This window comes from Hemitrygon akajei, chromosome 9 (genome assembly GCF_048418815.1).
Source record: "Hemitrygon akajei chromosome 9, sHemAka1.3, whole genome shotgun sequence".
NCBI lineage: Eukaryota > Metazoa > Chordata > Chondrichthyes > Myliobatiformes > Dasyatidae > Hemitrygon > Hemitrygon akajei.
In genome coordinates this window covers 42,457,508-42,474,998 of record NC_133132.1, presented here as the reverse complement: position 1 = coordinate 42,474,998, position 17,491 = coordinate 42,457,508, and the positions used below count along the sequence as shown (strand labels likewise).

Below are 17,491 nucleotides of genomic sequence, written 5' to 3'. Positions count from 1 at the left end.
AAGATGAATCTCAGTTGTACACTGCATACATATTTTGATAATAAATGTACTTGGAATCCTTAATCTAATATTTTCAAACAGTCTACCACATATTTATAGTTTTGAAACTCATGTTTACAGTTGCACCAAAACATACTGTTCATTTAGTGTCTATCACATTCCTTGATCCAACTGGGATCAATGGAGTCATAGATCTCTACAGCAAAGCAAAAGACCCTTTGGCCTATCTAGTCCATGCTGAACCATTACCCTTCCTAGTCCCATCAACCAGCATCCAGACCATAGCCCTCCATACCCCTCTCATCCATGTAATTCCTATTCGGGTTCCCATTAAGATATTTCACATTTCACCCTTAAGCAATGAACTCCAATTCTAGTCTCACTCAACTTCACTGGAAAAACCCTATCTATACCCCTCCTAATTTTGTACACCTCTATCAAATCTTCCCTTGTTCTCAATGCTTCAGGGAATAAAGTCCTAACATATTCAACCTTTCCATGTAACTCATGTCGTCACTGCTGTTATGCTTCAGTTGCAAATTTTCTCTGCAGTCTTTCACTCTTACTGACATTTTTCCTGTAGGTAGGTGACCAAAACGACACATAAAACTCCAAAATAGGCTTGCTAATGTCTTAAACAACTTCAACATAACATACTAACTTCTCTACTCAATACTTTTGACATGAAGGCCAATGTGCCAAAAGTTCTCTTTATGACCCAATCTACAGTACCTGTGATGCCACTCTCAAGGAATTATGGATCTGTATTCCCAGATCCCTTGGTTCTACTGCAAGCCTCAGTGCACTACTGTTCACCATGTGAGTCCAGCTCGATTTGTCCTCCCAAAGTGCACCTCACAATTGTCTGCATTAATTTCCATCTGCCATTTTTCAGCCCATTTCTCCAGCTGGTCCAGATCCCCCTGCAAGCTTTGATAGTCCACTCTGCCTCCAATCTTAGTGTCATCTGCAAATTTGCTGTTTCAGTTTACCACATTATCATCAACATTGTTGACAAACAACAAGAGCCAGCACCGATCCCTGCGGCACACCACTAGTCGTAGGCCTTCAATCAAAGAGGCAAATATCTACTACCACACTCTGGTTTCTCCTACGAAGCCAATGTCAAATCTTATTTACTACTACATCCTGAATACCAAGCAAATGAATCTTCTTGACCAACCTCCCATATGGGACCTTGACAAAGGCCTTGCTAAAGTCTATGTAGACAACATCCACTGCCTTGCCTTCATCAACATTCATGGAAACTTCCTCAAAGAACTCTGTAAGATTGGTTAGACATGACCTACAATGCACAAAGCCATGCTGACTATCCCCAATCAGTTCCTGTCTGACCAAACATTTATATACCACGTCCCTTAGAAAACCCTCCATAACTTACTCACTACCAATGTCAGGCTTGCCAGCCTATAATTTCCCAACTTATTCTTACAGCCTTCTTTAAACACCAGATCCTCTGAAACCTCACCTATAGCTAAAGACGTTTTAAGTACTCTGCCAGGGCCCCTGCAATTTCTTCACTAGTCTCCCACAGGGTCCAAGGGAACACCTAATTAGGCCCTGGATGGTTATCCACCCTAATATGCCTCAGGACAGCATGGACCTCTTCCTCTGTAATCCGTATACAGTCCATGCCCTCACTGCAGTTCACTGCACCTCAGTTCTGTGGAATCTGTTCTTCTCCCGTGTAAATACAGATGCAAAAAATCCAATTAAGACTTCCCCATCTCTTCCGGCTCCACACATAGATGACCATGCTGTTCTTTCAGAGGACCAACTTTGATCCTTTTTGCTCTTAATATATCTGTAGAAGCCTTGGGTTTCTCCTTCACCTACCTGCTAGAGCAACCTCATGCTTTCTTTGAGCCCTCCTGATTCCCTCTTAAGTGTTCTCTTGCATTTCTTATACTCCTCAAGTACCTCATTTGTTCCTGCCTGCCTATACCTGCTATGGACACCTTTCATTTCTCAACCAGGGCTTCAATATCTCTCAAAAAATTCCTTAAATGTTGCCTTTTATTCTGACAGGAACATAAAAACTCTGTACTCACAAAGTTTCAGTTTTGAAGGCCTTCTATCCACCAAGCATACCTTTGCCAGAAAACAACCTGTCTCAATACACACTTGCCTGATCCTTTCTGATACCATCAAAATTGGACTTTCTCTAATTTAGAATCTCAACCCAAGCACCAGACCTATCCTTCTCCATAAATGTTTTGAAACCAATGGAATTCATGATAAGCAAAACACACAAAATGCTGGAAGAACTCAGCAGCCCAGGCAGCATTTTGTGTGTATTGCTTAGCATGAATTCAGAAAAGAGTACAGTCGACATTTCGGCCCGTTTTTCCATAGATGCTGCCTGGCCTGCTGAGTTCTTCCAGCTTTTTGTGTGTGTTGCTTGGATTTCCAGCACCTGCAGATTTTCTCCTGTTTTGATTGGAATTCAAGTTAATACTGTAGCCACTGTTCTAAAGTAACCTGAGCGTGTACCTAACTTTAACAAAATGGATTCTTCTGACAAGAGTCAGTCTCCTGTCACAGCCTGTTTGCAGTTAACCCACCATCAATCTCAACACAGGAAAAACAGCACTGCCAAATCCAAGCCTCATCTAATTCACCAACTAATACCCTCAAGCCTCAAGCATCAGGAGCTCTAAAGTTACACTAACTGTTTCTGCTACAATAGCCAGTGGATAGCATGAACAATACCAGGATCTACTTACCAAGTGATATGAACATTTGGATTGTGCCTGTCTCCAGAATGTATTCATCAACCATGAAGTCTGTAATGTTAATTCAAATTCCCTGTGAAACGTCTTTGCTACATTTATCTCTAACTTTCTGATTTATGCAATGCTGTGCTTTACCATTATTGTTTGAAAGCTCTGGACAATTCCCATCGATGTTTTCTGCCCTTTGCTGTTTAACTGTTCTGTATTTAACCTGATCAATGTTTGTAGCTAACACCCTTTCTCTCAAATGATTTTTGCCCATTTTAAATTTTCAAGGCTATTCTCAAATTCTTAAACTTTATCATGTTGACATCATTTTTCCATAACTATTAGATCATGTCCATTTATTTTTATTTATGTAATCAATATGTTGGCCTTGTTATGAATGCTCACAGATTTAGACATCAATTCTTAAAATCTAACTTTTACCATTTTGTCTTCTGACTTTAACTACTAAAGTCACACGCTTTAATCATCACTCATTTAGTGACTCTGTACTATCGTCTTCTTTATATTTCTCTTCATATGAATCCTTCCTCCTTCCCTTCCCCATTTAAAGTTTGATCTACACTCTTAATAATTCAGACTTATAGCAGCTTGATTAAAATTATACCAGTCCCAGCAGAGCATCTTCCTCTTTCTTCCTCCAGTCCTGAAGAAGTCTCAGCCCAAAAACATCAACTGTTTATTCTTTTCCAAAGATGCTGTCTGGCCTGCTGAGTTCCTCCAGTATTTTGTGTGTATTACTTTTATTTCCAGCTTCGGCAGGTTTTCCCTTATTTGGTCTTCCTCTTTCCCTAGGACTGGTATTCGTTCCCCATGAATTTAAGCCCATTCTTTCGCACCAGATCTCACTAACACTACATCAATTTATTGTGATGCAATAGTAATCCAAAGATCCAAGGTTCAAAGGTTTTTTTTGGATATCCTGACAAACATTCCATGCTAAATTGTGTCTGTCCCAAAGAACTCAATTTAACAATTACGTTTCCTTTGCACCTCATTGGAACTGCATTCAAACAATATATGCAATACTGTTTCTTGAGAAGGGCAGTCCCTACAAATGCCTGGATCCTGCATATTAATTTTGAACAACCTAGTTTGTCCAATATGTAAATGTACAAGTATAACTTCTCCCCTCTTTTACGCCCATCTCCAAGTTGAGTTTCCACCATCCTCTGAATTTGTTTTCCTTATCCCAACTTTGCTGTCACAGAGATCCAGTTGACTTTTCAGTTTATGTCTTTCACCTTCACCTTATGCAAAGGCACCACTACGTTTACATCCTTAATGTTAAGTGATTGTTTGGCTAGAATGTCTGCAACCTTGTTTCCTTCGATCCCAACATGGGCAGGGACCCTTAAGAAGTGGAAACACAATCCTAGACCCTGCAGCTTCAATCTCAAGAAGAATGTCTGGCCTACAATTGCACATATCTGCTTTAATAGATGTCAAAACCGAGAATAAATCAAAGCACAGAAGTAAACAATCAAGGCATAATCTTCAACTCATCTCTAAGCTAAAATGTTAGCAGCCACCGTACATGAATACTGATAACCTTTCCTTAATAGTCACCTGAAACTTTGGAACATTAACAGAAATATTTGACACCGGATCTTTTGAACCATCTGTACAGCTAGCCAAAAAGGCATAATATCTGCCTTGTATATATATCAACCACAGGCAAAGGGAAAAACCATGGAGAGCGACAGAAAGTGGTACACTGGGACAATATGGAATCTAGAGTCTTAGAAAGGTACAACGTGTAACAGGCGAGTCGGCCCATTTAGTTAGTGTCGAACCATTTAATCTGCCTACTTCCATCGACCTGCACGAGGACCATAGCCCTCCAAACCCCGACCATCCATGCACCGATCCAAACTTCTTTTAAGCGTTGAAATCGAGCTCGCGCGCACCACTTGCGGATATTAAACAACACAAGATTTCGTGCCCATCCACCCTAAACTCACGAATGAAGTTCTCCCAACACTCTCCCCACGTTGGCAATACAGGATGATCAACTTTATAAACCGGAGTGAGGATTCTCTGACTGGCCGCTCCGGGTGGGCGGGCGCGGGCGCGGAGCGGGGCGGGACCGGCACTGACGGACAATGCGCAGCCGTTAACGCGTGTGCGGAGGGCGGCCGTCCGTCCGTCGGTTGTCGTGACAGGGAATCATGGCGCTGCAGTACCCGGAGGCCAAGCGACTGGACAGCGTGAGTGGTTAGCGTGCACAATGGCGCCAGTGGGCCCGGCTTTGCGTTCGGTCGGAGCCGACCTGCAGGCCACCCCCGTAGCCGCTCCCGAACCCGCCGCTGCTTTGTTTGAGTAGTGGTTCAGATGGCGGGGAGGCTGTGCCTTTACATTCGTTCGCCCCTGTCTTCGCCAACACTCCCTCCTCTACGTCCCCTCTCTCCCACCCTCCCTTCCCCTGTGCCACATTCTCCCCCTCCCCTCCCCCCGATGCCCCTCTCTCTCACCCTCCTCCCCTCCCCCCCCACCGGCGCCCCTCTCTCTCGCCCTCCCCCCCCCCACCGGCGCCCCTCTCTCTCTCTCGCCCTCCCCCCCCCCCACCGGCGCCCCTCTCTCTCTCGCCCTCCCCCCCCCCCCACCGGCGCCCCTCTCTCTCTCGCCCTCCCCCCCCCACCGGCGCCCCTCTCTCTCTCGCCCTCCCCCCCCCCACCGGCGCCCCTCTCTCTCTCGCCCTCCCCCCCCCCCCCACCGGCGCCCCTCTCTCTCTCGCCCTCCCCCCCCCCCCCACCGGCGCCCCTCTCTCTCTCGCCCTCCCCCCCCCCCCCACTGGCGCCCCTCTCTCTCTCGCCCTCCCCCCCCCCCCACCGGCGCCCCTCTCTCTCTCGCCCTCCCCCCCACCGGCGCCCCTCTCTCTCTCACCCTCCCCCTCCCCCCCACCGGCGCCCCTCTCTCTCTCTCACCCTCCCCCCCCCACCGGCGCCCCTCTCTCTCTCGCCCTCCCCCCCCCCCACTGGCGCCCCTCTCTCTCTCGCCCTCCCCCCCCCCCCCCACCGGCGCCCCTCTCTCTCTCGCCCTCCCCCCCCCCCCACTGGCGCCCCTCTCTCTCTCTCACCCTCCCCCCCCCACCGGCGCCCCTCTCTCTCTCGCCCTCCCCCCCCCCCCACTGGCGCCCCTCTCTCTCTCGCCCTCCCCCCCCCCCCACCGGCGCCCCTCTCTCTCTCGCCCTCCCCCCCCCCCCCACTGGCGCCCCTCTCTCTCTCGCCCTCCCCCCCCCCCACTGGCGCCCCTCTCTCTCTCGCCCTCCCCCCCCCCCCCACTGGCGCCCCTCTCTCTCTCGCCCTCCCCCCCCCCCACCGGCGCCCCTCTCTCTCTCGCCCTCCCCCCCACCGGCGCCCCTCTCTCTCTCACCCTCCCCCTCCCCCCCACCGGCGCCCCTCTCTCTCTCTCACCCTCCCCCCCCCCACCGGCGCCCCTCTCTCTCTCACCCCCCCCCCCCCACCGGCGCCCCTCTCTCTCTCGCCCTCCCCCCCCCCACCGGCGCCCCTCTCTCTCTCGCCCTCCCCCCTCTCTCTCTCGCCCTCCCCCCCTCCCCCACCGGCGCCCCTCTCTCTCTCGCCCTCCCCCCCCCCCCCCACCGGCGCCCCTCTCTCTCCCTCCCCCCGTGCCCCTCTCCCTCCCTCCCCCCCGTGCCCCTCTCCCTCCATCCCCCCGTGCCCCTCTCCCTCCATCCCCCCGTGCCCCTCTCCCTCCATCCCCCCGTGCCCCTCTCCCTCCATCCCCCCGTGCCCCTCTCCCTCCATCCCCCCGTGCCCCTCTCCCTCCATCCCCCCGTGCCCCTCTCCCTCCATCCCCCCCCCGTGCCCCTCTCCCTCCATCCCCCCCCCGTGCCCCTCTCCCTCCATCCCCCCCCCGTGCCCCTCTCTCTCTCCATCCCCCCCCCGTGCCCCTCTCTCTCTCCATCCCCCCCCCCGTGCCCCTCTCTCTCTCCATCCCCCCCCCCCGTGCCCCTCTCTCTCTCCATCCCCCCCCCCCCGTGCCCCTCTCTCTCTCCATCCCCCCCCCGTGCCCCTCTCTCTCTCCATCCCCCCCCCCGTGCCCCTCTCTCTCTCCATCCCCCCCCCCCGTGCCCCTCTCTCTCTCCATCCCCCCCCCATGCCCCTCTCTCTCTCCCTCCCCCCCGTGCCCTCTCTCTCTCCCTCCCCCCCGTGCCCCTCTCTCTCCCTTCCCCCCCCCCCGTGCCCCTCTCTCCCAATCTCCTCTCTTCTCCCCCCCCCCCCCCGTCATTTCATCATGGCTGAACCCTATTCAACTCCATACATTTGCCCTCTCAGCATACCCCTTGATGCACAGGCCAATCAGGAATCTATCAACTTGTGCTTTAAGTATATCCTGGGGCTTGGCCTCAACCGCAGTCTGTGGCAGAGCATCCCACAGATTCACCACTCTTTGGCTAAAAGGTTGCCCCTCAATTTCGAGACTGTGCCCTCCAGTTCTGGATACTCCTGGCAGAGGAAACATCCTCCCCACATCCACCTTATCTTGTCCTTCCAACATTCGTTAGGTTTCATTGAGATCCCCCCACCCCGCATTCTTCTAAATTCCAGTGAGCACAAGCCCAAAGCTGCCAAATGCTCCTCATGTTAACCCCTTCATTCCTGGAATCATTCTACATCCCCTCTATATGTCCCTTCTCTCCCACCCTCCCCTACATCCCTCTACATGTTGGCCCTTCCCCCCCCCCCCTCCAAATCTATCTTTCCTGTCTATGGGCTTCCATGGCTGATGGCAGGATTGTGAGGCATCGTTGGGTAAGAAGGCACGGAATGGATGGGTATTGGGATTATGGAGCCTTTGTGAGATGGGAGGTGTTGAAATGGGAATGTGATTGTGAGAATGCCTTGGTGTGTTTGGGAGGGCCTTAAATCACTTGAGTCTGGGATACATAAAAATTCAACGTCTTTCAAGGGGAATATGCAGTTGATATTTCAGCCCAAGTCCCAGATTTATCCACACTCAGGGTGGAGGAACAACACCTCATATTTCATCTGGGTAGCCTTCAACTTAAGGGCGTGAACTTCAACTTCTCTACCTATTGGTAATTTCCCCTTCTTCTCACCCACCTATCACCTCCCCTGGTGCCCCTTCTTCCCTTTCTTCCATGGTCCACTCTACTCTGTTATCAGATTCCTTCTTCCCTCCTTACCTTTTCCACCTCCTAGCTTCATAGTTCATCTCCCCCCCCAAAAAAAAAACCTACGTGGCTTCACCTGTTACCTTCTTGCTTATTCTCCTCCTCCCCCATCACCTTATTCTGGTTCCTTCCCACTTCTTTTCCAGTCCTGATGAAGGGTCTTAGCCTGAAACATCAACTGTTAATTCATTTCCATCAATGCTGTCTGACCTGCTGAGTTCCTCCCGTATTATGTGTGTGTGGCAGTCAATATTTTTAAAGTTTTCTAGTGATGCATGTTTGCCATGTGTCAAGAGATAGAGTAGAAAGAAGAGATTTCATTGAAATTTATAAGATTCTTACACTCTTGGTAGAATGCAAGCTGTTTTCTTTGCTGATGACTCGTATAATCAGCACAAAATTTTTCAAAATAAGTGAAAGATCATTTCAGACTGAGCTGAGAAATTTATGCACTCACAGCGTAGTGAAGCTTTGGAATTCTCTATCCTGGATGGCTGTGATGTCTTGGTTCATTCGAAACAAGCATTGGTAAATTTCTGGACTTTTACCGTAATCGAGAAGAAACATTTTTCCAGTAGTGTGAGGAACACATGAAAATGAGAGATGAACCTGACAAAGTTGCTACACCGTGCTAAAATCTCCTTGCCTTCTGCCAGTGAGTCAATTTTAGACCATAAGACATAGGAGCAGAATTAGGCCATTCGGCCCAGTGCATCCACTCTGCCATTCAATCATGCCTGATTTATTATCCTTGGTAATCCCATTCCCCTTGTAAACTTTGATGCCCTTACAAATCAAGAACCCATCAATTTCTACTTTAAGTATACCCAAAGATTTGGCCTCCTCAGCAGTCTGTGGCAACGAATTCCATAGATTCACCACTCTTTGGCTAAAGAAATTCCTCCTCATCTTTCTGTTCTGAAACTGTGATCTCTAGTCCTAGATCCCACCATTATAGGAACCATCCTCTCCACATCCACTCTATCCAGGCCTTTCAATATTTGATGTTTCAATAAGATTTCCCCCCCTCATTCTCAACACCAGCCAGTACAGGCCAAGAGCCATCAAATGTTCCTCATTCTCGTCATCCTCCTCTAGACCCTCTCCAGTAACAGGATATCCTTTCTTACATAATGAGCCCAAAACTGCTCTCAATACCTCAAAGTGTGGTCTGACCAATACATTATGAAGTCTCTGCATTACATTCTTGCTTTTAAATTCCAGTCCTCTCGAAATTAATGCATTTGTGCTCCTTGCCTCCAACCTGTAAGCTAACCTTTAGGAAATCCCACACAAGCCCTTTTGCACCTCTAATTTCTGAATTTGCTCCCTGTTTAGAAGATGGTCTATGCCTTAATTCCTTCTACCAAAGTGTATGACATGCGCTTCCCCAACCATATGCCATCCGCCACTTGGCCCATTCTCTTAGCCTGTCCAAGTCCTTCAGCAGGCTCCCTGCTTCCTCAACACTGCCTGCCCCTCCACCTATGTTTGTATTGACAAAAAATTGGACACAATGCCATCGATTCCATCATTCAAATATTTGCATGAAAAGAAGTGGTCCCAACACCGATGCCTGCATAACGCCACTGCTCACCAGTGGCCAACCGGAAAAGGCCCCGTTTATTCCCACTCTTTGCCTTTACTAGTCTGACAATCATCAGTCCATGTTAGTACCTTTCCTGTAATACCATGGACTCTTCTGAACAGACAAGTAAATAACATCCACTGACTCATTTTTTAATCCTACCTGCTGTTTCTTCAACGAATTTGGACAAGTATAGCACATTGGAATCATAGAATCAAAGAAAACTACAGCACAGAAACAGGCCCTTTGGCCCATCTAGTCCATGCCAAACCATTTAATCTGTTGACTGTGTAAGACCTACCCTGGTTGGTGTTTCCAAAATGTGACACTTCACACTTGTCTGCATTAAATTCCATCTGCCATTCTTCAGCCTATTTTTCCAGCTGGTCTAGATCCTGCTATAAGCCTTGATAGTCTTTGCTGTCCATTACACCTCCAATCTTGGCGTCATCTACAAATTTGCTGATCTGGTTAACCACATTATCAACTACATCATTGATACAGATGACAAACGACAACGGATCCAGCATCGATCCTCGCGGCACTGCACTAGCCACAGGCCTTCAGTCAAAGGCAACTATCTACGTCCACTCACTCACTGGCTTCTCCCTCAAAGCCAATGTGTAATCCAACTTACTACTTCATCTTGAATGCCAAGTGACTCAACCTTCTTGATGCCACCCATGTGGGATTTTGTCAAATGCCTTGCCTTCATCAGCGTTCTTGGTAACATCCTCAAAAAAAAAACTCAAGTTTGGTTAGGCATGACCTACCACGCACAAAGCCATGCTGACTATCCCTAATCAATCCACATATCCAGTCCCTTAGAATACCTCCTAATAATATACCCACTGCTGATGTCAGGTTTACCAGCCTAACATTTTCTGGTTTATTCTTAGAACCTTTCCTAAACGGCAAAACAACATTAGCTATCCTCCGGGACCTCACCTGTCATTAAGAATGATTTAAACATCTCTGATAGATCCTGTGCAATTTCTACATCAATCTTTCACATCGTCTGAGGGGGCACCTTGTCAGGCCCTGGGGATTTGTCCACCCTGATTTGTCTCAAGATAGCAAACACCTCCTTCCCTGTGATCTGTATAGTTTCTATGACCAAGTAGACTGTGTCTATCTCCCGGGTAAATACAGATGCCAAAAACCCATTTAAGATCTCCACCTCTTTCAGTACTATGCATAGATTGCCATTCTATTTTCCCTGAGGACCAATTTTGTTTTTTGCAATCCTTTTGCTCGACATATGTGAAGAATTCTCCTTAGAATTTTCTTTCTTGTCTACTGGACTAACTTCATGCCTTCTTTCAGCCCTCCTGATTTCTCTTGTAAGCATTCTCTTGCATTTCTTATACTTCAAGTACCTCGTTTGTTCCCACCTACCTATACCTGCTATGCACCTTTTCTTTTTCTTAACCAGGGCTTTATCTTTTGAAAACCAAGGTTCCTCAAACCTGTTATTCTTGCTTTTTATTCTGACAAGTGTAAGATTTATACTTTCAAAATTTCACTTTTGAAGGCCTCCCACTTACCAAGTACACCTTTGCCAGAAAACATCCTGTCCCAGTTCACGCTTACCAGATTCTTTTGGAAACCTTCAACATTGGCCTTTCTCCGATTTAGAATCTCAACCCGAGGACCAGACCTATCCTTTTCCATTCTTACGTTGAAACTCATGGCATTATTGTCACTAGATGCAAAGTGTTCCCTGACACAAACTTCTGTCACCTGCTCAGTCTCATTCCCGAATAGGCGATTAAGGTTTGCACGCTCCCTCTTTGGGACTTCTATACACTTTCCCATCTTTGCCTCCCTCCCTTAAAGAATAGAGTGGCTTTTGTTATTTTCTGCTCCTTTAGTGCCATTCCAGAATCTAGTGAATCTTGATAGATCACTACTAATACCTCCACAATCTCTTTAGCTACCTCTTTCAGAACCCAGGGGTGTTGTCCTTCTGGTCCATTAGACCTTTCAGCTTCCCTAGAACTTCTCCTTTGTAATGGCAACTACATTATTTCTGTCCCTCAACTGTCTCAAATTTCTGGCATGCTGCTTGCTGTCTTCAAAACTGACAACTAAGGCAAAGTCCTTGCTCGGTTCATCTGCCATGCCTTTGTTTCCCGTTACTGTCTCTGCAGCATCATTTTTCAGTGGTTGGATGATCTCAATTTTTTTACTATTTAGATATCCACAAAGCTTTTAGTACCGTCTTGCATTGTCAGCTAAAAATATTTCATTTTATCTTTCTGTATTGCTTTTTAGTTGCCTTCTGTTGGTTTTTAAAGGCTTCCCAATCCTCTGGCTTCTCACTAATTTTTGCTGTATTATATGCCCTTTCTTTTGCTTTAATGCTGTAATTCCCTTCCCTTGTCAGTTACGTTTGCCTTATCTATCCTTTAGAATGCTGCTGCCTCTTCGGGATGGCTGATCCTGTGTCTTCCAAATTACTCCCAGAAACTCTAGCTATTGCTACTTTTCTATCATCCCTGCTAGTGTTACCTTCCAATCAACCTTGGCCAACTTCTCTCTTGTGCCTCTGTAGTTCCCTTTACTCAGCTGTGATTCTGATAACATCTGATTTTTGCTTCTTCCTCTCAAACTGCAGAGTAAATTCTGTAATCACTGCCTAGCTAAGATCCCTATTCAAATTTGGTACATTTGCTCAACATACAATCCAGAATAGCCTTTTCTGAAATGGGCTTGATCACAAGCTGCTTAAAACAGCCATCTGTTAAACATTCTACAAATTACTTCTCTTGAGATCCAGTACCAACTCTATCTCTATTTTCTCAATCTACCTGCATATTGAAGTTCCCATGACCATTGTAATATTGTTTTTTGTACATGCCTCTTTTATCTCCCATTTTAATTTATATCCCTCATCCTAGCTAATATTCAGAGACCTGTATGTACTGTAACTCTCATTGGAGTCTTTTTTTAGCTTTGCAGTTTCCTAACTAACTACAAGGATTCCACATTTTCTGATCCTTTGTCACTACTTTCTTAAGGATATGACTTCAATTTTTCCAACACAGCAGCATCACACCTTCTGCCCATCTGTGTATCTTATCGATCAAATATCCTTGAATGTTCAGCTCCCAGCTGGGATCTTCTTTTAACCTCAGCTTGTTATGCCCACAGTCATACCTGCTATTGTCTAATGCGGTTACAAGATAATCTTATTTTGTATACTCCATACATTGCATAGTAATGCCTTCAGTCCTGTATTCACTACCCTTTTTAATTGTCTGCACGTTGCATGAAGTTAAATTGTTAATCCCTTTGTAAACTTTCTGTCATGTTCTTTATTCTGAAGACTTCATTAATGTCTCCTACACTCTTCTTCCATTTTACTTTATTCATACTTTTTCATCATGTCTGATTTGCCATAAGGCATGTGAGCAAATTAGGCCACTCGGCCCATCCAGTCTGCTGCACCATTCTGTCACGGCTGTTTCATTACCCCTCTCATTCCATTCTCCTGCCTTCTCCCAGTAACATTCGATGCCCTGACTAATCATGAACGCACTATCCTCCACTTTAAATATATTTATGACTTGGCCTCCACAGCTGTCTGTGCCAGTGAATTCCACAGATTCACCACTCTCTGGCTAAAGAAATTCTCCTCATCACTGTAACTAGATGCCCTTCTATTCTGAAGCTGTGCCCTCTGGTCCTAGACTTACCCACTATATGAAACAGCCTATCCGCATCCACTCTACCTATGCCTTTCAATATTCAGTAGATTTCAATGAGATTCCCCCTTCATTCTTCTTCTAAACTTCTGAGAGTTCAGGCCCAGAGCCATCAAATGCTCCTCATACCTTAACCCTTTCACATTCCCGGAACCATTCACATGAACCTCCTGAACCCTCTGCATTGTAAGTACATCTTTTCTTAGATAAGGGCCAAAACATGCTGATTTGTCACTATCTTTGGTTTTGTCTACAATAGTAGTGTCATCAACAAACTTAAACATGGCATTGGAGTTGTGGTTAGCCTCACAGTGAGAAGTATGAAAGGAGAAGAGCAAGAGGCTAAGCATGCAGCCTTGTGGTATACCTGTGCCGATGAAGATCATAGAGAAGATGTTGCCAATCTGTACAATCAGAAAAGCTACTTTGGTATTGGCTTTTATCTCAAAAGGCTTGTGATTCGGGGGGAAAACAACTGTATTTCAGCTGTTCCCCATATTCAGATCTGGGCACTACATCATCTTTCAAATGACAGAGCTATTTGATAAGGTAAAAGCAGCGAAATGATTTCTAATTGGCTAATCCAAAACAGGAAGGCAAAATCTTAATTGGAGTTTGGCCATTCAGGAGTGAAACTGGAAGCACCTCCTGTTAAAGGGTTAAGGAAGCTGGCATTTGAAATTTGGGTGATAAATTTAGGTTTGCTGATAATGTCAAGAAATAGAAATCAAAGGTAGGTAAATGGAGCAAAGATAGAAATCAAGAATGATCTAACTGAGCCATGGATAGCTTAAGACTAAACTGGTCTCCTATAAATTACACCACAAGTGGTGGATCTTTGAAAAAGGAATAAAGAAATTAGAAAATGGCCATTTATCAACAGTTTAGACAAGACTGTTGGTCTTCCATGGTTTTTCCCCTTAAAATTAATTGGTGAAAAGTATAATCAAATCGGGAAGAAGACGGAATAACATGAAGTGGAAGAGTCAGGTGAATAATTAAAAATATGAATAAAGGCAAATTTATAATCTGGAAATCTGAAATAAAATTTAAAAATAGTAGTTTTGAAATCAAGATCTGAAGCAACAGACAAATTGTTTCAAAGTGCAGTCATTCTATTGAGCGTTAAACCACCATCTGCAAGTCAGGAAAATAATGGTGCCTGTTTGCCTGGGTGAGTGCCGTGCTAACAACACTCAAGAAGCTGAGCATCTTCCAAAGCAATTCCCTTTTCCACTGATTTATCATTGCAGTAGAGTACACCATTTTTGGCTGCTCAGACCTCTGCCCAAGTTCAACAAATACAACAAGGGCAACTTGGAGATGCTGTCATCTGCAGGTTCTTCTCCAGGTTGCGCACCACTCTGTCTGAAAATGTACTGGTATTCCTTAACAGTTACTGATCTGAATCCTGGAAACCCTCCCCCCCCATAAGCACTGGAGTAGCTTCTCCAGAACAAGGTAGCAGTACAAGAGGGTTACTCTCCATCACCTGTAAGGATAGTTTAAGGTCAGCCATAAATGCTAGACATTACCCGCAGTGCCTGGATTCTGAAAGATGATGGCATAAAAACTCAAACAGGAGGAAATCTGCAGATGCTGGAAATTCAAACAAAACACATGATGCTGGTGGAACACAGCAGGCCAGGCAGCATTTATAAGGAGAAGCACTGTCGACGTTTTGGGCCGAGACCCTTTGTCAGGACTAACTGAAAGGAAAGATACTAAGAGATTTGAAAGTAGTGGGGGGAGGGGGAAATGAGAAATGATAAGAGAAGACCGGAGTGGATGGGATGAAGCTGAGAGCTGGAAAGGTGATTGTCGAAAGTGATACAGAGCTGGAGAAGGGAAAGGATTATGGGACGGGAGGCCTTGGAAGAAAGAAAGGGGGAGGGGAGCACCAGAGGGAGATGGAGAACAGGCAGAGTGATGGGCAGAGAGAGAGAAAAAAAACAAACAACTAAATATGTTAGGGATGGGGGAGGAGGGGCATTAACGGAAATTATGTTCATGCCATCAGGTTGGAGGCTACCCAGCCGGTATATAAGGTGTTGTTCCTCCAACCTGAGTGTGGCTTCATCTTGACAGTAGAGGATCATATCATATCAGAATGGGACGTGGAATCAAAATGTGTGGCCACTGGGAGATCCTGCTTTCTCTGGCGGACCGAGCGTAGGTGTTCAGCGAAACGGTCTCCCAGTCTGCGTCGGGTCTCACCAATATATAAAAGGCCACACCGGGAGCACCAGACGCAGTATACCACACCAGCCGACTCACAGGTGAAGTGTCGCCTCACCTGGAAGGACTGTCTTGGGCCCTGAATGGTGGTGAGGGAGGAAGTGTAAGGGCAGGTGTAGCACTTGTTCCGCTTACAAGGATAAGTGCCAGGAGGGAGATCGGTGGGAAGGGATGGGGAGGATGTGTGGACAAGGGAGTCGTGTAGGGAGCGATCCCTGCGGAAAGCAGAAGGGGGGGGGGGGAGGAAAAGATGTGCTTGGTAGTGGGATCCCGTTGGAGGTGGCGGAAGTTACGGAGAATTATACGTTGGACCTGGAGGCTGGTGGGGTGGTAGGTGAGGACAAGGGGAACCCTATCCCGAGTGGGGTGGCGGGCGGATGGAGTGAGGGCAGATGTGCAGGAAATGGGAGAGATGTGTTTGAGAGCAGAGTTGATGGTGGAAGAAGGGAAGCCCCTTTGTTTAAAAAAAAAGGAAGACATCTCCTTCGTCCTGGAATGAAAAGCCTCATCCTGAGAGCAGATGCGGCGGAGACGGAGGAATTGTGAGAAGGGGATAGCATTTTTGCAAGAGACAGGGTGGGAAGAGGAATAGTCCAGGTGACTGTGAGAGTCTGTAGGCTTATAGTAGATATCAGTAGATAAGCCGTCTCCAGAGATGGAGACAGAAGGGTCAAGAAAGGGGAGGGAGGTGTCGGAAATGGACCAGGTAAATTTGAGGGCAGGGTGAAAGTTGGAGGCAAAGTTAATGAAGTCAACGAGCTCAGCATGTGTGCAGGAGGCAGCACCAATGCAGTCGTCAATGTAGCGAAGGAAAAGAGGGGGATGGATACCCGTATAGACTTGGAACATGGACTGTTCCACAAAGCCAACAAAAAGGCAGGCATAACTGGGACCCATGTGGGTGCCCATGGCTACACCCTTGATTTGGAGGAAGTAGGAGGAGCCAAAGGAGAAATTATTGAGAGTAAGAACTAATTCGGCTATACGGAGGAGAGTGGTGGTAGAGGGGAATTGGTTAGGTCTGGAATCCAAAAAGAAGCGAAAAGCTTTGAGACCATCCTGGTGGGGGATGGAGGTATATAGGGACTGGATGTCCATGGTGAAAATAAGGTGGTGGGGGCCAGGAACTTAAAATTATTGAAAAAATTCAAAGCGTGAGAAGTGTCACGAACATGTGTGGGAAGAGATTGAACAAGTGGGGATAAGACAGTGTCAAGGTATGCAGAAATGAGTTCGGTGGGGCAGGAGCAAGCTGAGACAATAGGTCTACCTGGACAGGCAGGTTTGTGGATCTTGGGTAGGAGGTAGGAGGCATAAAAACTCACTCGGCATTCTCATTCATGTACTTGTGGTTTAAGGAAAAGGATAAACTCCAGATGTTGACTGTCTTCATGCATAAACATGTATCTAGTATCTGCATTGTTTAGTGTTTTGATGAGAGATACCTAATTTTTTTGTTAGTTGCAACGTCCATACATGGCAATACCATGCATAGCTCTGATGCAAATTCTTGTAATTTGATAGTATTGTAACAGACATAGCGTTATCTGGCACTGATTACATGTAAGAAAATATGGTCATTGAGCTTTGGTGTGTCAAGTTTTCAAGCTATCATTTAGCGTTTGTGATGACGATTACAAGAATTTCACAGGCTTCCAGACACCAATGAAAATATGCAGTCTTCCCCCTTCCTTCCTATCCAGTCCTAAAAAATGGTCTCGGTCTGAAAAGTTGACCGTTTATTCATTTCCATAGATCTGCTTGACCTGCTGAGTTCCTCCAGCATTTTGTGCGTCGAGCACCTCTGTTCCATCTGCCAAATGCTGAACTTGCTGGGAGCCAGACATTTTAATGCCAATTCCTATTCCCATTGCAACATGTCAGTCCATGGCCGCCTGTTGTGCCAAGGTGGGGGCACCCTCAGGGTGGAGGAGCAGCAGCTTATATTCTGTTTAGGTAACCTCCAACATGATGGCACGAATATTGATTTCTTTGTTCTGGTAAAAAAAAATCCCTCCCTCTCCCTTCTATTCCC

General features: G+C 46.7%; 1 protein-coding gene across 1 annotated transcript in view; it reads left to right on the top strand.

Annotated features, from left to right (window-relative positions):
- Positions 1-4,859: 4,859 nt before the first annotated feature.
- Positions 4,860-17,491, top strand: part of LOC140733044 (prolyl endopeptidase-like) — a 169,499-nt gene continuing 156,867 nt past the window's right edge. Inside the window, exon 1 of the mRNA XM_073055836.1 lies at positions 4,860-4,972. Within this exon, the coding sequence (XP_072911937.1) occupies positions 4,934-4,972 (39 nt within the window). The 5' untranslated portion in view covers positions 4,860-4,933. The remainder of the gene's footprint in view (positions 4,973-17,491) is intronic.